This window comes from Orbicella faveolata, unplaced genomic scaffold (assembly GCF_042242905.1).
Source record: "Orbicella faveolata isolate gen_17 unplaced genomic scaffold, um_ofav_v1 contig_46, whole genome shotgun sequence".
Classification (NCBI taxonomy): Eukaryota; Metazoa; Cnidaria; class Anthozoa; order Scleractinia; family Merulinidae; genus Orbicella; species Orbicella faveolata.
In genome coordinates, this window is record NW_028301576.1 from 33,249,574 (window position 1) to 33,269,755 (window position 20,182).

At 39.4% G+C, this 20,182-nt stretch overlaps 3 protein-coding genes and 3 pseudogenes across 4 annotated transcripts; 3 read left to right on the top strand and 3 right to left on the bottom strand.

Annotated features, from left to right (window-relative positions):
- Nucleotides 1–2,175: 2,175 nt before the first annotated feature.
- Nucleotides 2,176–6,308, top strand: LOC149099850 (uncharacterized; annotated as a pseudogene). The gene is made up of 5 exons (XR_016203623.1): nucleotides 2,176–2,957; nucleotides 3,065–4,125; nucleotides 5,061–5,301; nucleotides 5,595–5,691; nucleotides 6,006–6,308. The product of XR_016203623.1 is annotated as an uncharacterized LOC149099850 (transcript).
- Nucleotides 6,309–6,443: 135 nt separating this feature from the next.
- On the top strand, nucleotides 6,444–7,507 carry LOC149099851 (uncharacterized; annotated as a pseudogene).
- A 560-nt stretch (nucleotides 7,508–8,067) lies between these two features.
- Nucleotides 8,068–8,953, bottom strand: LOC149099852 (uncharacterized). Its single transcript, XM_089277419.1, has one exon. It carries the CDS (start codon nucleotides 8,698–8,700, stop codon nucleotides 8,293–8,295), a length of 408 nt encoding a protein of 135 aa, XP_089133545.1. The 5' UTR covers nucleotides 8,701–8,953; the 3' UTR covers nucleotides 8,068–8,292.
- Nucleotides 8,923–10,827, top strand: LOC149099853 (uncharacterized). Its single transcript, XM_089277417.1, has one exon. The coding sequence runs from the start codon at nucleotides 8,923–8,925 to the stop codon at nucleotides 10,630–10,632; it is 1,710 nt and encodes a 569-aa protein (XP_089133543.1). The 3' UTR covers nucleotides 10,633–10,827.
- Nucleotides 10,828–11,793: 966 nt separating this feature from the next.
- Nucleotides 11,794–14,022, bottom strand: LOC149099854 (uncharacterized; annotated as a pseudogene).
- A 50-nt stretch (nucleotides 14,023–14,072) lies between these two features.
- Nucleotides 14,073–17,363, bottom strand: LOC149099855 (uncharacterized). The gene is made up of 4 exons (XM_089276918.1): nucleotides 17,359–17,363; nucleotides 16,969–17,203; nucleotides 14,200–14,787; nucleotides 14,073–14,078 (listed from the first exon to the last, which is right to left on the bottom strand). The coding sequence occupies exons 1-4, from the start codon at nucleotides 17,361–17,363 to the stop codon at nucleotides 14,073–14,075; spliced, it is 834 nt and encodes a 277-aa protein (XP_089133044.1).
- Nucleotides 17,364–20,182: the final 2,819 nt, after the last annotated feature.

The window sequence follows — 20,182 nt, forward strand, 5'->3', positions numbered from 1 at the left end:
AGGTGCCACGGGGCATTCGGAATCATGCCACATTTGTTGTGGACACTACATCTCTAGAAGCAGATATTGTGGACTATGGAGATGATAATGGTAGCTGGACTGGACGCACCAAACCAAGATGAAAGTACTGTGTTGAAATTGATGACGACACTGGTATGTCAATAGAAGAGTTTCAGAAGAATGAAACCCGGGAGTTAGAAGACAACACCTTCACCTTATGTCATAATTATTTGCGACACGCACACACACCCCAGGTCAGAAAAGTTATTGCCACAGTGCAGGATTGCTGAGGAAATGTATTGCCATTAGCAGTTGTTCAGTATTATTTTGAGGAAGGCATAGATGTGCATGTGAAAGTGGGAAAGCATGGGAATGCAAAAGAGAAAAATTCCTCCCCTTACATGCGCACATCACGTCCTGTTCTTCACAAGCTGAAGAAAAAATGCTCCACAACAACTTACCGAAAGGCTGTAGAGGAATGCTTTCAAGAGGGTGGAGGGACCTGTGGTATTAAAGCAGTGGCAGATGTGCCCAGAAATCGTAAGCAAGCATACAACCTCCATTATCAGATGGGAAAAGAAAGTCAAATTCATGGTGGCAAGCAATCCTAGCGTCATGACTTTTATGACGTGTTAGAACTTTTGAATCAGGGAACATTTGTGCGAGACTTCCCATTTCAACGATCGGCATCAAAGAGTCACACCCATCCTTGATCGTTTCAGGCAACAGATTTCCAGATCACCCAACTCTCCCACATGTGTTCATCCCTAAAGTACTGTTCAGTACTTGGAGTTGATGCCACCTTTAACTGTGGCAACTTGTAAACAAACAATCCATAAACAAATTTGTAAACAAACAATCCGGGAAACATCCAGTCTTTATTGGTCCATCCATAATCCACATGACCAAGGAGTTTGAGGACTATCATTATTTGGCAGGTCTTCTCAAGACCCATTGCAAAAACTTTGAAACCTAACGCAGGAAGAAGAGTTGGGAAGAAGAGGAATGAGCCTGATCCTTATCAACTCGTGGGAAATGAGTTACCAAGATCTGCAGGAAATAAACCATCTACAAAAAGGAAAGGCAAAGCCAACGAGAAAAGAGGGCCACTTATGGAGATTCGGCTCTCCCCTACAGCTACCGCAACAAACAGCCTTCCGGTTGACAATTCCAGCTCCATAGCAGCCTCTGCACTACTAGCCTTGTCGGGATCCAGGTCCTCTTCAAAGTCTCTGGAGGGTACCCAAGTCAGAATGTGTTACAGCTGTGGCCAGGCTATATGAGTACTGCCAGAAGTACTCCCATCTCCAAACGACCTGTGTGTCGTTAACAAGGAGCTCAGATCTTACAGGAAGGCAGATGGATCACTTAAGGTGTCCATTGAACGTCAAAATTGCTACTACCGCCCAAAGCAAAAGTGCATTCAACGAAGACACCCAGACTTCATTCCATTGGTTATAAGAATTCCACCCCATATTAAGTCAAATCTGACAGCAGTGCACTGGAAATGGCTGGAAACCGAATTTCAAATGATGGTGTAAGCTAAGGTTCATTTGCCTCTGCAAATGTATTGGAATGCTGACATTTAGCTGAGTTGTTTGAACTAAACCTTGTTTATTGAATATAGTTGAACCCTTATCCTTGGCAACATTTGGCCATGCACATACCTTCATTTACATTGCACTCGTTTGTTTTATAAAGCCTTAAAAGGATTGAAAGGTCTGTGCATGTAATTCAAAACTTTAACTTGCTTTTGGATGAACATGTAATGTTAATTTAAGGACGCCTGTTCAATTTTCAAAACGTCTGTATGTGGCTGTATGTAATTGGGGGAACTTGTGGTTTTTTTCACCCTCTTAGGCCCGTTCCAAACGCCGCTCTATTCATGCGCCAAACCTAACTGATGAGTTAAGTATGGCAGAAGAGTGGCATTTGAATCAGTTTGGTTTGGCAGGTTAGGTTTGGTGTGGCAAACAATATTAAATTTGGCAGGGTCTGTCGCACTATGTGAACGAGCAGCAGCTGATTCATACGGCGTTCTCCTAATGGGTCGAACTTAATGCATAAATTACTATAATGTATTTTTCATATAACAGGACTCGTGATTGGCTCAAAATTGAGTGGCGTGACCAGTCATGCGTGAAGCTGGAAGTTGTTGCTAAAAATACAGACAAAATACCAGTGTGCCTTCGATTTATGAGAAACAGGACTGTACAAGCGAGTTTCTTTCGTGCAAATTCATTTTTTGCTTTTTCTTCGTGATAATAGCCCAGGTTATGCGATTTCCCTTTCACAAGTTGAATTAACAGGGAGAAAACCTGTCTAAATACAAACACTGAACCTTGAGTTTGAATTTGCTTCCCTAAATATTGCCATAACAGCAAAATGTTAGTAACAGCTTTCCTACGTGGACAGAGCTCTTGAATTCAGAACACATATTTTCTCGTTGAAAATTGTTACCAACGGCTTCCCGAATTAAGTTCGATGCAAGTACACAGGGAGCCCTCACATCCGTTTAGAACATGAATAAAAGATGAACCTACCTTTATCGCGCGTGTTTTGTGTTTTGTGGCGGCCATTTTGAATTTTTAATACGCGCGCGGTGTGCTAGTGCGAGGTCTGGAGCCGAAATTACGGAAGTCTGGGACAGGCGGGAAAATTTGCAAATTCTTGGAGGTAGCCGATCGCTCACCGAGGATAATAAAGTGACAAGGGATGAAACTTCTGACTAGCTTTCGTCGTATGTCTCTGCCAGTTGGGGGGAACAGAAATAGGATGTGAAAGAGAGACCGGAAGTCAAAATGCGGGTTTCGTGACGTGCGTGCAAAGTGTTGCAACATGGCGGACCAATGGCCTCCTCTTAATGTTGCAAATGTTTTGAAAAATAATTCAGCCAGTGCTGTGGAATGTGAAGGAATCGACATTGAGTCGAGAAACAAACTTAAAATAACGGAATGGTGAGTACAAAAGTTCAAGAGGCTTAGTTGCTACTCAAATTTTAATGAAGATCGATGGTGTACGCGTCAGTCAGGTAGTGAAAAAATTTTTTCTCAACTTAAACTAGGCTGGTTGAAAACTACAGTGAGGCAAATGAAAGAAATTATGTGCCCTGTGCGGAGTTGTACGAAAGATATTTGGCGAATGGTTGGCAGGCGAAAGAAAACTGCCCGGATTTGAAGCCAGTAGATGCGAGTGCATTTGGTCGTGTAATTAGAAAGGTCTTCCCAAATGTCACGAAAACCAAACGAAGAACTGAACGAGGGAAGCCAGCTACTCGTGTCTATCTTGGGCTAAAGAAGAATAATTATCCTCTTGTCTGCGACTCTTGTCCACCTGACATTCCATCGTGGTCTTCATTTGCCCTCAACTACAGTCACCCTGAGTGGTTAAAATCAAATGTCAGTGCGAATGCAGTAGAGTTCATTAGAGTTGTTCCTTTACTATGTAATGACCGAAAAGTTCTGCAAGAAGTTGCTATTTTTAAAGATTGGTCCTTCGAACTGAAAGTTGTGGGAAAGATAGTTTCCAAAGAGAATATCGACAACATTGTATCAGAGCTTTCAAAGAAGAGTTCTCTCGATATTCTTTTTTCTGTGCTTTCTAAAGTAGATATTTGTAAAGGATTTCCTTGTTCGAATGGGGAAATTCTTAAGAGAAGTTCTGTAGAACTAGTAACTGAGAAGTGGATCTTGGACAACAGGGAGATTGTGGAGTTTAGGGTGAGGTCTCCAGAATGCAACCTTGTCTATGCTCCAACAGCCAAATGTGCAATGTGTGAAAAATGCTATGGTTTAAAAAGATCAACTAGGGCAGCTGCTAAGGAGCAAAGTTATGGTCAAGTAGAGAAGGAAAAGAGCAGGAAACCTGAGACCCTTATGTCAAGGGAAGAACTAATTGAAAAACTCCACGATGAGAAGAAAAAATGTGTCAACTTGGAAAGGAGAGAGAAGTATCGTAGAATTGAATTAGAAATGAAAGAATTTGAAGAGTCTGACCACGAGGACTTTGTTTCCTTGTTTAACAATGTAGTAAAAGAAGAGTTACCTGAGGGAATGCGCATATTTTGGGAAGCCAAGCTGATGCTCTGCACAACAAAGGCCCAACAGGTCACCGATGGCATCCAAAGTAAGTCTGAAATCTTTAAGTCTGAGATATCGTCAATAAATAAATAAATAAATAAGTAAATAAATAGAGCAGTTTTCAATTGAGTGTCGTAAAATGAAAACCAAAATAATTACTTACTGATTAGAATAAACAATGAATATCAAACTGTAGTAAAACCAAAACCACAAACAGAATAATTACTTGATTACTTTTGACACTCAATTGAAAACTGCCTGAAATAATCAATTAAATAATTTACTACATAAACAGATTTATTATACGAGTGAGAAAATTACTTCATATATTTGTGATTGGCTGAGAACAGACCAATTTATTGTTAATTTTCAATTTGTACTGCAGTGCAAATTAATGCTCTGATACAATCAAAATTTTGTTAGTTATGAAAGCTAAAGCAATTAATAAGTAATTTTATTACACTACTTGTGATATTTGGAATTTTTCCAAATTGCAGCCGTAGTGTGATTACCAAAATTAATTAAAACATCTTAATTGAACACTTATCCCCAATGGGGCTTTTCAGGAGATGTTTCAATTTTGCAAATTTAAATTAAACTGGCAGCTAAGAATTCTGAAACCCTGAACATGCACATTATAAAAGTACCAAATAATGTGTTAGAAATATTGCATTCTGCATTGAGTATGTACATAGAGGATTAAGTCACAACTCATGTGACAGAGCTAAAGAAAGCTGCTTCTGGTTGCCTGATCCATTCCCTTGACTTCTAGAAAGCAGTGAAACATCCATTTTCTCATAATTATTTCCTTGGAAATTTTATAAGAATAATTTTTCTATTCCTCTAAGTTTATTTAATCAATCTATTATTTTGACCCATCCATCTTAACAAAACTGTAACAAGCAAGGTTTGACTGTAAACTCACCCTAGATGTAGCTCAATGTAATTTGGCAAATAGCAAGCCGTTAATCTTTCTTGCAGAGTCATCAGTTTGTGTCTCTCAATATGGCGCAGAAGTCCCAAAGCCTATCAAGAACTCCAAAGAAGTGGAATGTTGAAGCTTCCTTCTGGAAGGCTGTTGCAGTACCACAAAAATATAACCAGTCAAGAACCTGGTTGTAATGAAGATGTTCTCCAGTGGATGGTTCATGAGGCAGAGAAGAAAAGTATTGGCGCAGCAGGGAAAACTGGAGGTGTTATACTAGATGAAATGGCAATACAGGTGCTATTTCCTGGCAATTTTTGCAATTATCGTGATCACAGTTATATTGTTTCTGATGTTACTGAAATGTTCTTTACTAACCATGATTTATTGGCAATAAATAAGTAATAAAAGTGGTTTTCAGTTGAGTGTCGTAAAACCAAAACCAAACCACCAAGTATGTATTAATTTGCCTGATTATACTTTCAAAACTCAATTAAGAATATTGTTCTTAAGTGCTAATTGAAGTTATGAATAAGTAAACAAAGGTATTGTTATTAAGTTTTAAGCATTTCATATTCTGTTGTCATTAGGAGGACCTTCAGATGAAGTCTTTTAATGGCAAGTGGCAGTTGGTTGGGCTTGTTGAGCTTGGATCTGAATATGATGACATGAACTTGATTCAAACAGGTAAGAAATTTAATAGCCCTTTTCACAGAACTTTATTGTTGCTCATTTGCAGTAAGTCAATAAAATTTAGCATGTATGTGAAGCAATTTCGCTCTATTCACTGAACATAATTTCAGAGCTATGCATGTTCCTACATGTATCCCAATATAATTTAATTCAAGTACAGCAGACAGCTATTAAAGTGAAAATTGATTCAGAATTATACATCACAAAATTTCTACATTTCTTATACTTCTAATTTATCAACGAATGGGAAACATTGTAATGATGCATTAATTATTGTGTGTTAATTGGTAGTCCTATGCCTATTGCAGGTGAGACTAAAGTGCAAACAGCAACACATGTTCTCCAATTTGTTTACCTGGGAAACACTGGTTTTTGTTTCCCTATTGTTCATTATCCAACTCGTGAAGTTGACCCATCAACTCTTTACATCAAATTCTGGGAGACTGTTGGGTGGTTGGAAATGGCAGGATTTAGTGTCATCTATGGCTGCTGTAATGGAGGTCAGGCAAACCGTTCATTCATACAAATGCACTTCAAAGGAAAGGATGCTGTAAAGGAGAAATACACCACAACAAATATCCACACTGGACAACCTCTTGTATTAAAACTATTTCTTACTGTTGGGTTGTTGAGGGGATGACTAACAATACATGACTGAGCAAAAGGTTGCATTAATATTTGAGAATTTGCAGTGATTTAACTGTGGGCCACATTAACAATACTCTTGGTGAAATTCTCCAAAGGTAATGATATCAAAGCTTTGCAATCTCCCACAAGCATCCAATTACTACACACTAGTACGTCAGGCTTTAATAGATAACCACAGAAGATAATTCTAATTAAAGTTAATTTTTTTTGGATCGAAATACTCCTATTGAACTAGATAACTGTTTCTGATTTTGCAAATTTGTGATCATGAAAACTAATAGAGTAGAAGAATGCACTCCCATATTAATTTTCATGGATGAAATGTAGTTCCATAGAATGGTGAGAGTACTTAAGCTTGATGTCCTCTCTAATAGGCACATCAGAATGATCTCAAGAGGCACAAAAAAGAGTCAACACACCTGGACTCGACTGTGGAACTCCTGCAAATGACCAGCATTTTAGTAAAAAATTTCACAAGTCCACTGCCATATGCAAGCACCGAAGATGAAAGATTCATCGAAAACAGGAGAGTTTTGAAGTGGATTGAAGATTGGGAGGTAGAAGTCAGTGGAAGGGTTGACCTAAATGCATCAGAAAGGAACAAATTAATTTTTTCTGATAAGCTTTTATTTGATTTGAAGTCCATGATTATTGGCTTTGAACAAATTTGCCTCATTTCATTTCAGCTGAACCCTGGTTGCACTATTAAGTCCATGTTTGTAAACAGTGACCTGGTAGAAAACATTTTTTGCCAGATTAGGGGAGGCAGTGGGCAAAATAGCAACCCTACCTACTGTCAGTATGGACCAACCATGAACAGCATTCTTCTGGGACAAACTGCTCCACTTCCAAGTCCAACACTGGTAAAACTTCCAGCTTTTCATTTTCTAAGCCAAAAAGGATCAAGTACTGAAACTGAATTATACTTGCTAGACACTAATTTTGGAACCATTTATTTGCGAAAATTCTTAGGCTACAATAATTTTATCCGGTTCCAGGTTCACGTCAGTGGGAACTATCGAAAAAGCGAGCATGCGACGAGCTGGGTCTGGGAGTGAATCAAAGTGGCTATGAGTCAGTCAACTTGGAAAATGGAGCGTCTGTTAACAGTGACAATTTTGATGCCACTGACCTGAGGTTTCAATCCGTAGGTTAAGTAAAATTTAAGGCCCACTGGCAAAAAGCAATTTCACGCTAACTGCAGAAATTCTCGTGCGCTCATTGGCTAAATTTTATTGTCAGTAATGGACAGACATGAATTTATAGTTTATGTGATGCATCAACGAGCGAGAGCGGAGAACTGGACAATTTGTTAAATTGCGTCTGTCCTGTTATTGACAATGATTTCGTCATAACATCGTCAAAGTAGTTTGCGGATATTGCCTCGTGGATCCACAGCTACTTTGACAATCTTATGATGAAATTCATGATCAATAACAGGACAGACGCATGAAAAACTGACGTCCATTTGTTAAAGGTAAGAGAACACACCAGGAGATGTAACACCGTTGAAAACATTCATGAAGTTATTGGCGACTACAGTAAACACCCGCATATAAGAACACATGGATTAAGAACATCAGGCTGAAATTTGGCAAATAAAGCACCACTTTTATAAGAACAATATCAGCCTGGAAAAAAAAATAATGTTCTTATAAAATGGGAAGGGTGTCAAAATTACACAAATTACCATAAACACACCTGCTGACCAATGGTATTAGCTAAGTTTTGGGCACCTTTGTTCTCTTCAGAATATCTAATATCATGAATTACATTTTTTGCCTTTACAATACTATAAACTACTGTATTGATAGAGAAAAACATAAGATTTTATAGCTGTATCAAGGTCAATCACAGTTGTAGTTGATCAAAGCTTGCAAATACTTGTCCAGTCTTTTGTTGCCCATTATGTCATTCAAATTTATTGAAAATAACTGAAGTTCAAACTCAACACTTCTGTATCTTGCTCAGCTTCCATTGGTAATTGAACTCAATGTTCTTTTTCTGTAATTTCTTGAGAAGTTTCTTGAGATATCGAGCATTCCCAACTAGTCTAAAGTCTACTGGTAGCTCTAGTCCTTTTCCTCGCCCTTTGTTTATTCTACTTCCAATGCATTCTGCTTCAATTTTGCCATACTCTGATAGAAATTTGAAGAAGAGTTTAGAAAGCTCAATAGGGACATGACCAACAATCCTGTCGTCCTCATTTTTTACCACAACTGCATACTTGCTGTGGCGATTATTGGGCTCCATTTCGCATATAAGAATCTCTCCAATGTAGACTGTGGCGTCCTTGAAATAAGCATGATAACCCCTTGTGCTTGCCTCTAAATATAGTTCATATTCATTCGTCATTATTCTAATGTGTGGGTTTATCCTTAAAAATCTGTCAAGGTTTTTCACAAATTCCAAGATGGTTCCTCACTCGCACAACCTGGCAGTGCTCAAAGTGGTTCCTGGGTAATATAACAAAGGAAACCGCTGGCCAATGCAGAGGCGCACAAAGTGTTCTTCCTCGTGTGTTGAACTTCACTGTTTGGAATTTTTATGAGCTGAATATATTAAGCTAAAACAAAGATGAATCGGACTTTATTCGATTGTGGCGTTCGAAAAAAAGTAGAATTGAAGAATGGTTGTATGCTTGACATCACGCCAACGATGGAAAAGACAGCTGACATATCTAAAAGCGCTGAAGTAAAATGCAACATCTGTGGTAAATCATTCAGAGGTCAACAATACCTTGACAGCCACATGAAATTCAAACACCTGATGACCGAGAACTCACAGGAGGGTTCAAAGCAAGGGAATATGTTTGCCAATCGAAAGGAAGCAGATGCCCATTGCTCATTGCCTGAGGCTAGCCAGTCAGGAAGTAATGATCCCATTGTTCTAGACAGTAACAAAGTCGAAAGTCTTGGAAACAAGAGAAGGGGAAGTAAGAAGCGAAAATCGTACACAGTTGAATTCAAAAAGAAAACCCTGGATCTTTTTGATTCTTTGAAATCATCAAAACATAGATACAACATCGTCTCAAAAGAGAAAGGAGTTCATCGATCTTTGATTCAAAAGTGGAACAAAAACAGAAACCAAATTCGGAAGGAACTAGAACTAAATAAAAAGGGAAAAAATTCTGGGAATATAAGAGATGCAAGGCAGAGAAGAAAAATTGTGGCTGGGCGATCGAAGCAGAGTGAGAGGTATCCACTTGCAGCTAATCTATTGATTGCTGAATTCAAAGTTCGTAGAGCAGCTGGATGCAAGATTACAAAACTGTGGTTCAGGAAAAAGATGAAGGCAAAAATTGAGATGACTTATGGGAAAAAGGAGGGTGAAAGTTTCAAAGGAAGCTCTAACTGGTTCCAAAGGTTTAAAAAAAGGCACGACATAGTACCGAGAAGAAGAACAAACAAGAAGAAAAACTCTGCTGATCATGGTAGGTTAACCATCCAGAAGTTCCATCAAAATTTGAGGAAATCCCTGAAAACACAGAGGAGGTGGAACAGATCAACTATGACTGACCCCAAATATGGCAGGTGGACTCCTGAAAACAGGTACAATGTGGACCAGGTTCCTCTTCCATTCGTGGTGGACCAAGGGACTACCTATGACTCACGTGGCAATAAACAAGTCTGGGTTGCACAACCATCATCAGGTCTGGATAAAAGGCAAGCCACTTTGCAACTTTGCATAAGAGGTAAAGGAGAACAGAATGTAAAGCCTTCCCTTGTGTTTAGAGGGAAAGGGAATGTTAGTTCTCAAGAGAAAGAACAATATGATAAAAGAGTTGATGTGTATTTCCAGCAAAATGCCTGGATGGATGAGGTGACAAATATGCAATGGTGCAAGAAAACACTCATTCCTGGGGTTGGAAAAACTGACCAGGAAAAGGTGTTATTTGCAGACAACGTGTCCTTCCAACAAACCAAAGAGTTCCACGAGACATGTAGGAATGAAATCAGTACTTCTGTGTACATACTACCAGAAAACCATACTGATAAAATTCAGCCAATTGATGCAGGATGTGGAAGGATGATGAAAGTGAAAATTGCTGCTGCAATGGACAGGTGGTTGGAGATAGATGACAATCTTGAAAAATGGCATGATAGACTTTCTGCAAAGGACAGGCGAATACTTATGACTCAATGGACTGGGGAAGCCTGGAGTGAACTAAAAGAAAGCAAAGACTTTCTAAGACGGCTTTTTGAAAAGACCGGCTGCCTAATGACAACTGATGGCTCAGGAGACGAGAAAATCTCTCCCCAGGGCTTGGACGAATACAGTTTTTAAGATGCACAGCTGGCTTTTGGGTTACAGATCTACAAACAATAACAAGAGTACAAACCCTTAATGTTATTGTTTTGCTGATGTACATGTCAACACAGTAGTAAATCAGACTTTCAGATTTGCAGATGTACAGTGGACCTCTACTTTAGGCATTTCAAGGGTGGGGCAGCATATGGATCTGCCACAGAACTATACATACACCCTTCCTGTTACTGTTTTGTTACATTACTGATTACAGTAGACCTATTTGAACATTAGGTTTTTAATTATTGTTCCATCAATTTATGTAATTGTCCAAAAACATGATTAAAATTTCTAGCAACATTTTTTATGCTGTACAGCACTGAATTTAAAAAAATTTAAGAACATTTAAGAACATCCTGAGGCTGATTTTTCACTAAGCATCCGATAAATAAGAACACAATCAGTCTGACCTCTGAAATTGTGTGTTCTTATATGCGGGTGTTTACTGTATATTAGTGTCTATATTAGTACGGCTTCTTGTCCAATCGGAAAAGCAAATACAATTGGATTCCCATTTTTCATTCCTATTTTTTTTCGTTCTTTATTTTCTCAGGCGATATCAGATTTCTTTGTCTTTCTTTGTTACCTTTTAAGAGACCTTAGAAATTAAAATATATATATGTCCGACGTAGAGTCATAATACCACAAGGAGAGCATCGCATCTCGACCGCTCAACAAAGGTAACTCCCTGTTCGGCGGGTCCTGCTTGGATGGGTTAGGAAATACGAATACCCCGTGTTGTAACAACTTCTCTTTTTTTCCTTTTTCCTTTTTTTCTTCCCTTTCCAAGGCAATTTTAGTGGCTGCTGAACTCCCAGTCTTGTGTAATGTCTTTTTTTTTCTATTTATCACATATTTTGTTTAGATCATTTGGCCATGTCCGTGTTCATCTTTGAAGTGTTATAACTAATAGTTCTAATTCTCCTCAGTTGTCCTGTCTGTTGATCATCCAAAACTTTTAATCCAGGCTTGAATCATAATTTGAAAATTCATTCAGCTCGTCAATTTCGTGCCGTGAGCCTGGAACAGCCTACAATAATTGCATTCACTAAGTGTAACGCAGTCCTAACCCAGTCTGTATCGAGAATCTATCGGACAAATTTGTTCGCCGATTCCCCCCCCCCCACCCCCCGCCCCCTCCTCCACACAAGGGACAAGTTACGGTGGCCGATCTCTTGTGTGAGATGTTAATAATTTGTACATAGTTTTTCCCCAGCTGACTGGCGCGTTTTCAGACGGATCACCTCTTCGGAGGTGGGAGGGGGTCAGCTGGGGTATACTCCCCTCACCAAGCACACGTCAACGCACACGCAATGTTGTACAAAGCCTACTTGTCTCCCTCGTATCCCCTCCACGTAAAACGCACACACTAACAACGTTAAAAGTTTGGGCGTCCTCCACTAGGGAGTGACACAAGTCCCGCCTGTAAATTTTAAGAAGAAATAATTTTTATTAGTTCCTATCCTAGTCTTACCTAGTTATTCCGTGTTCTCATGTTCCAGTACACGAGAAAGTCAGCCCAGTGCTGGTATGTTCAGAATAAAATCATGTTTCATTATTTCAGCAATGAGAATCTCGTTGAGTCTTGCTTTCGTAAAACTGCTGCGGAAAATACCATACGCCGCGAAGAAGGGTGCAAGTTCATTTTTACTGTACAGTCGACTCTCAAATACTTTAGGGTGTTTTGTGCAAAGTGCCTGCAGCTGCTTGTGCGTTACAACCTTGCCTTCCGACTTGTCTTCTTTAACTTCTTGGATTGTGATTTTGGACTTCTTAGCATCATCTTTCTTTGCTTTTTCTGCCACTCGTTTTCTATGTGCCTCCGTACGTTGTATTTGATTGTCGCGTCTAAAATCGCGCAGAAATTGGCCTGCACCCATCTTAAAATATCTTTCCACTACGTCATCAAAGATATCCTTTCTGAGGTCTGCAGTCAACGCCTGTGTTGTGTCTTCGTCGCACGATACACTAAGGCAACCGTTCCATGTTTCGAGCAGTCTGCTGTCGGCTTGTGCGATATTCATCGCAGATGATACCAAGTTTGACTTACAAAGTTTGAGTTGCTCGCTGTTCATGAGTTGAATTCTTTTTTCTTCCAAAGCCAAGAAAAACTTGTGGGCAGAATCAGTGATATGTGTAAGTCCTCCTTTACTGTATTGCCTCCGGTCGGTAATTGTTAAAGTTTCTGGAAACGCAGAAGAACTGTGTATCGATGATGATGGTGATGACAGACTATCAACTGCTTTCTTTTTCACATAGCACTCCTTCACTCTTCCTTGCAAGGATTCTTTACTGGAAAACAAATTTTCTTTGATGTACCTTCGGAAATTATCACGCGTTTTCGCCAGCGCCCAACCTCCACAGTATCTAATTTTCCCTTGCATTTTGACGGGCAAACTATTTACATCAACAAAAACTGGCACCTGGGTAGGAATGTGATCTGATGTTGCCTTGGAGGCTTTGTGAATGATCGCAGCATTGATGGCGAAGGCGATGTCCGTCAAACATGACCAATGTTCCTTCTTTTTTTGGCTTTGAGGAATTCCAAAAATAGTAAGAAATTCTTTCTCCAGTTCAGAACTCAAAATTAAAAGATGCACGTCGGAAAAGTGCGCTCTGAAGTACTTTCTTTTTAGTCTTGTTTCTGTGTGGCTCTAAAGCTTTCCTAATGCAGTTATGCAGTCGATTCCAGAGAATTTTGACAAAGCACTCTCCAGCATCAATGCAGTCGGGCGTTAGCATTGCATCAAATAGAGTGTTTTTGCGATATGCAAGCGAATGCGGTTGGTTTGCAAGGAAGCTAGTGTTTTTAAGAGCAGATATAAACGAAAGGAAGTAGAAAGTTTCTGGTGGCTTACTTAGCTCCACTTCGAAACTTAAATTTTCAAGTACCTCACGAAGGTCTACTTCTTCCTCAGTGCCACGTTGCTCTATCTCTTGATCAAAAAATCCATTCACAATTTGATCCAACTCCCGGATATCCTCCTCTGAAAATACATCATCACAAAGGTCATCAACGTCATCCAACAGGGTTTCCTCATTGTTGGAATACATCAAATTTATTGTTTCCTCCTGGCAACAGGCGAGATTGTTTACCTCAAGGTGTGTGCCATTGTCTAAAGCTAAAAAGCGGGTCGAAAAGTCTTTAACGCACTGCAGAAGTGCAATTATCTTGCTCTTACGGAAGCCCACAACTTGAATCGCTTCTCGGCACCTTACCCTGGATAGGGCCACATAAAGATGTCCCGGTGCAAAAATACCCGAGACATTTACTTTGACAGCATCAAGGGTCATGCCCTGAGCTTTGTGCACTGTGAAGGCCCACGCCAACTTCAGCGGCACTTGGTACCTTTCGGCCTTCACCTTCGTAAAGTCATCCTTGTCATATAGCTTCCACACAACTTTCTTGACCTTTTGCGTTAGACCTACTTCCGGAAAATTGACAATAGGAAGGCCGCCCTCAGCCGCAAACTTAATTATCTCTCCAATTTCGCCATTTGTTAACGATTCGTTTATGTTACAAATTAACATTACACGGGCACCCACTTTAAGTGGCAGGGTGTGTGTAGCCTGAACTTGCTTATCTAGCAGACATTTACTTCCAGTATCTTGCGAAACGAACACACGAACTTGATTCTCAATCTTGTTGAGGTACTGGGTGTTGACGAAGTCAACGTCCTCATTATGAGAATAAACTTCAGGAATATGCCCAGCTACACCTAACTTCTCTTTGTCAATGGGTCGGCTTAATTCTTTGATAAACGCTTCAGTTGCAGCGCAACATTCTCCTTCTGCTATTTCATTCAGCATATCGAGATACTTAATGTCTGTTTGCCTCATGACTCTGTCAAGATAGAGAAGATGGGGAAAGCATTTCTCCCAGATGAGACTTTCGAAACAGTATCGACCAGGATCGATACTACTGGAGACAGGTGGTAACTGCTTGAAGTCCCCACTCGCAACTATTTGTACACCCCCGAAAGCCTGCTTTGATTTTCTAACTCCTTGAGCAATGAAATGAATTATTTCAAAGGTTCGCAAGCTTAGCATTGAAACTTCATCTATTATGAGAATTTCCGTATCGCGCCACCTCTCGACTATTCTCTCACTTCTTAGGACTTTTTCCAAGATCACCTGAGTAATGATAAAAGTTAAAATAACCATTAAAACGTTTACGAACCCTCTGTGCAAACGAATCACCATCCAAATGGGTTATTTGAGACGTTGACAACACTCCGACAATTAAATAAAGTGTGGATAAAGTGATATGGCCTGGCACATGCTACTGGTGATCACAAACATAGTGCATTGAGCTAAATTTGGCTGCAAACTGCTCTAGAAATCGGATAAAATCTGGTCATAAGTTTAGAATATCCTGTGGAAGGATTTTTATTACTTTGTAGCCGGTGTAATTGAGAGCAAGTGCTGAGACCTGTCGAAACAAGGGCTGAAGTGTATTCTGACTTTTTCTCAGGCTAGGACTGCATGACTGGAAGGCAATCGTAGATGTTTCGAAGTTGAGCGATGTACTCTATTTTCAAGCAGAGCGCGGAACTTATAATTACACGTTTTTGCCTTTTGTGGACCGAAATAACCACAGCGTTCGCGATAAAAATATTTTTTTCGTATAATCAGTTCAACTACTTGTGTTTTAGTTCTTTTTGAATGATCTTTTTACGACTCTAAACACTTTCGGAATTCTTTGTTTTTTCATTAACTGATCAATCTCGATTCACATTCGCATTTGCGATGTCACGTCTTCTACTATTCATGGTGTCACTCTAGGAAAACAAAAGAGACTGCTTACAGTCTATTTTCGGAAGCGAGAGCCGATGACAATACTGTAACGCAGGAGTTGTCACGTAAACGAATTTCCGTGGAACCGGCATCTAGGAGCTCTCTCTACTTCTGAACATGGTGAACTAAAAGTATTTTGAAAAAAGCAGTGCCTTTTCCGGTGAAGATCTACTAAGACACTGTGGTTTGCCTCGAACATTAAATGTGACCAAGGTATGATGTCACGAACTCGTGGCTTTTCCTCCAGTGCGCTTTGTATTCCATGCCCAGTGTTAACAAAGAGAGATGTGAGATCCACAGGTAGCTTAGCACTTCTCAATCGGCATATCGTGGTTTTTAATTGCAAAGTTGTTTTGATTTACAAAAATCAAAATTAAAACAATTTGGACTCCCGGTCATAAATATTAGTTGACCTTGTATGTTCTACGGCCGTGGTGACCTTGACCTCAGGTCACGGGTTAGTATTCAGCGTAAAAAGAGGGTTGTGTTTCAGATCTACATGTACATGTTTATAGCACTCGTGAATCACCTAACAGATTGAAATCGACATATCGTAATTTGGACTGGCTATGTTTTATGGCTTCACAAGCATTTAAATAGAAATCGGACTAAGAGAAGAGTGGAATAAAGAGCCATTCACCCGCATGTCAGATGATTTGGCGCGCGGTACAGTGAAAAAAAAATGATTCGGATTTACTCCAGTATAAGAAAATTGCACAGAAAAGTCGGCCCAATCTAGTTAATCCAGGGAAAAATGGAATAAAACGGGTTTTGTGTGAAAGAGCGAACGATTTATTGCTTGTAATGAATGTATTTGTCAATGTTTAATCTTTTTTCAAGGCCCCGTGGAACCACTGGCCACTTTTAAACGATCAACATTTTCATCCGTCATCCTTGGCAGTTGAAGTCACTAAAGCAAGAAGCTGAATGAAAATGTTTGAGTTAAAAATTCTACACTAAATGTGTATTGCAAAAAAGAAGCTTTGATGGTTTAGCGGGTTTCATCCATCATGACGTGCACATTGTATGAAAATGTTTGATCATTGGGAAAGCCGACAGACCGGCTTAAGATTCCTCCTTAACTTCAACTGTTTCAATGATCTGTTTTCAGAGTCCATATTCAGCCGGATAATTTGTGACCAATGTAACTTTAGATATTGTGCTTCAATGACATAACGAAATTAAGGAATAATTTTGCAGCAAATGCAAAAGTGACCCCAACTATAACAGCCGCACACAAACAATTAAAAGCAACGCGCTGTTTTTCAGCATAAACACACAGTAGGATTTCAGCCTAGCCTTTTGATCAGGACAGTTTACCAGGCTCTTTTCACTGATTATACTTCATAAAAAAATTGTTGAAATTCTACAATAATACGAATTTCGTGCATTGCATTGTTACGTTCGTGTACCAGCAGCGTGCACCCATATATTCAAACATATCAGTTATTTCTCTGAAACCAAAAACAAACAAACAAACAAAAAAGCAGCCAGATAAACATGAAACACACAACATACCTCTTTAGGTTTGTGGCAGTTACCAATTCCCGCAAATGAATGGATTGTTTTGGCTTTGTTTTTTAAAACCTTCGCTGCACGTCCAGTCGTGCTTGTTACGCAAACCGTTTTCTCTGTACGCTCACAAATTTGCTTCATGAGGAAGGACTTCCTACTACTGGCGGCACCAGCAATAAAAGTATTGTGGCCAGCCAAAACGACATCCAGCACTTTCTTTTGACAGTCAGTCAAACCGCTAGAGGCAAACGAACAGCAACATAATTTTTAAGCTGATCTGAATCGCAGTACCGAAAAGGTCGCCAATTAACGTGAATCTCGCCGTCTCAAATCACAAAATTACCTTAGAGTTGATTGACATTGGCAAAATCTTCTTCTACTATTAATACTTACCTCATGTTGTCAGTTGAAAGAAATTTCCTAACATAACAGTCATGAAATTCCTGAATTCTTCCAAATAAATGAGAACTCTTTCGAACTCTTCCCGCCAGTGTGGCGTCATAAATCGGGAATATCTGGCCTTGGCCTTGTGGCAGCATTCTATTTCCAGAATAAAATCATCCAACTTCCGGAATTAGAACTGACCAATCAGAACAAGCGACACTATCAGTTCCGCTTCGATTCTGTCAATCAACGTTTCGCATTTCTCACTTCCGTGGCCCCCAACTGGCAGAAACATAGTGCGAAAGCGAGTTGTTTAAAACAACGCCAAAATATCGCAGACCTTTTAGATGTTTGGGCTAAATGAGCGTAGATATATTTAGTTTAATGCTTCTTCTTCCCAGAGTAATTTTCGTTAAATTACGAAGTAAATTTCTCCTCGAACTAATGCAAATTTAGAACGCTATCATTTCAGTTTCATCCCTTGTCATTTTCTTAGAGTTCCGAGCAGGCTCTGAGCGATTTTCCGTAATTTCGGTTCCAGACCTCGCACTAGCACACCACGCGCGTATTAAAAATTCAAAATGGCCACCACAAAACACAAAACACGCACGATAAAGGTAGGTTTATCTTTTATTCATGTTCTAAATGGATGTGAGGGCTCCGTGTGCAAGTACGCCGTCTGAACCAGCCATCGGTCCAAAATCGCTCCAAAGTCGCACTTGATCAAGTTTGGTTTGGCACATGAGTGGAGCGGCATTTGGACCGGGCCTAAGAAAAACTGATTTACATCCCCAGCCTTCAGTTGTACAACACATGTTGCATTGTTTTTATCTAGTTGATTTTGTTTTAAAAAAAACAAAGAAACAAAATATGTAACACTGATCGCCTGATGGTGAAACACAAATAGCAAACCTCACCATTACGCCTCACTGATCTTTGAGAGGGGCAATTCGATCTAACCTGCACACTTAACCGATCTTCAATATTGCATCAAAAACACAAAACATTGGCAGGGTGTGCACAGGTTGAGTAAATAGGGTAAGCAATAGACCCCTTCACGCTATAAGGGGCATTATGGGTAATCAGGGCAAGACTGCAAAGAAACAAAGCGGCAAAAAAGCTGTTTTTCTTCATATTCTGTTCTGAGTTTAATTTTTGAGAAGAAACTAACTGTAAATAGAGAAACCCCTTTTCTAAGTTAACTTGCATTTTGAGTCGATTGAGCTAGGCATTAGCCTACTTGTCAGAGCATCGGAGATTTCATTTTTGTGAGTTGAGCAGCTAAGAGTTGATCATATTCAGTTTTAACTGTAAAAAAAATTCCTACACCCATAACAATCACTCAATCGGCTCAAAAACACTAGCAAACCTAGAAAAGGGGTTTCTCCATCTACTGTGTATGCTTCATCTCCATATGTGAAATTAGAATGGAAATATAAAGAAAAACGTACATTTTACAACTTTGCTTCTTTGTAAATTTGCCCTGATTACCCATAATGTCCATTAGAGCGTGAAGGGGTATATTCTTAATGTTCAAATATTGAAATGTTTTAGTTTGCTGTTGTTTTCTCTTCAGCATTTGTCACTGATATACCGATAACAAGATAACTGTTAATTATGAGTTGTTCCCAAGAAAATTCATTAAAAGATCATTGAGTTTGATTGTCAATTGAAGCTTTTTTCATTCCTCACTCCCATGAACTAACCTCTGCTGAGTGAACCCTAAAAGGCTGATCCCCACTCCTCCCTTACCATACAGTTTAAATGTAGTCTAAGGGAGAAAAGCAGCGATACTGACTGAAATGTTATCAAGGAATCCTTCTTTTCCTAACTTTCCTATCATTTTCCTTTTTTCTTTTCCCCTCTGCTTTAGCTGACATTCCACCCTTAAAATACATACAAAAATACAACATTTTCTTTGAGTCTTTACAAGACAGCCTTACTGCTCAAAGTCCTAAATGTAAGATAATTGTCTTTCACCAACCTGTGGTTTTGTTTTGGTCGTTTTGCTTGTTTCAGTGGTTTCATTTTGGTAGTTTCGGTGGTTTTGTTTCGGTTGTTTCAGTGGTTTTGTTTCAGTGGTTTCATTTCAGTCGTTTCGTTTTGTTGTTTCAAGTTTTAGTACATGCCCTGACCAAGTGGCACCGAAAGAACTTGAATGTCTTGATTAAGTTCTACGGCGAGGTCACAAAAAGAAACAGATGATAACGAGCTGGAATCCCTTACAACCATACTGAGGCCCCGTCCACACTACGCTGGAAAAATTTGAAAACTCAAAATTTGAAAATAATTTGAAATTTGAAAACACAGCTCTTCTAACGAAAATGCTCTTCAAACCAGAAAATTTGAAAACGCCGCTCGAGTACTTTAAGGCCTTGGTCAAAGACTTTAATGGTAAAAATAATTTATCAGTTATATTTGTCAAGACATAAATGACAATGGAACCAAACTTAGCACACAGCTAGGTCTTAACGTCCTTAACATTTTAAAGCAGAATTGGTGCTTCTCACAGGTCTCTTGACATGTCACGTGGCGTTTAGCAGAAAATAGCCATTATTTGAGGAATGGTGGCAGTTTTTTGTTATATCATTCAACAACAATGCGTTTTAGATGTGTGTCAATTATGGTTGGACAGCTATATCTCTTGTTATATTTGTTTCACCAAGTTGAAATTTTCCCTGATTATAAAACTCAGCACCCTGCCTTGCCTTAACATTTATTTTGATCCCGTGACCTGTCACGTGATTGTTGTCTTAAAATTTGGTAAATCGGCTAATTGCTGGCCAAAATAATTGTATCGATTGACAAATGAGTGTTTTCAATGCAAATTAAA

Coding starts and splice junctions, on each gene's coding strand:
- LOC149099852 (XM_089277419.1), bottom strand. CDS start 8,700: ATGACGAATGAATATGAACTATATTTAGAGGCAAGCACAAGGGGTTAT.
- LOC149099853 (XM_089277417.1), top strand. CDS start 8,923: ATGAATCGGACTTTATTCGATTGTGGCGTTCGAAAAAAAGTAGAATTG.
- LOC149099855 (XM_089276918.1), bottom strand. Junction 14,788..16,968: donor ACTGCCACAAACCTAAAGAG/GTATGTTGTGTG, acceptor ATCATTACTCAG/GTGATCTTGGAAAAAGTCCT.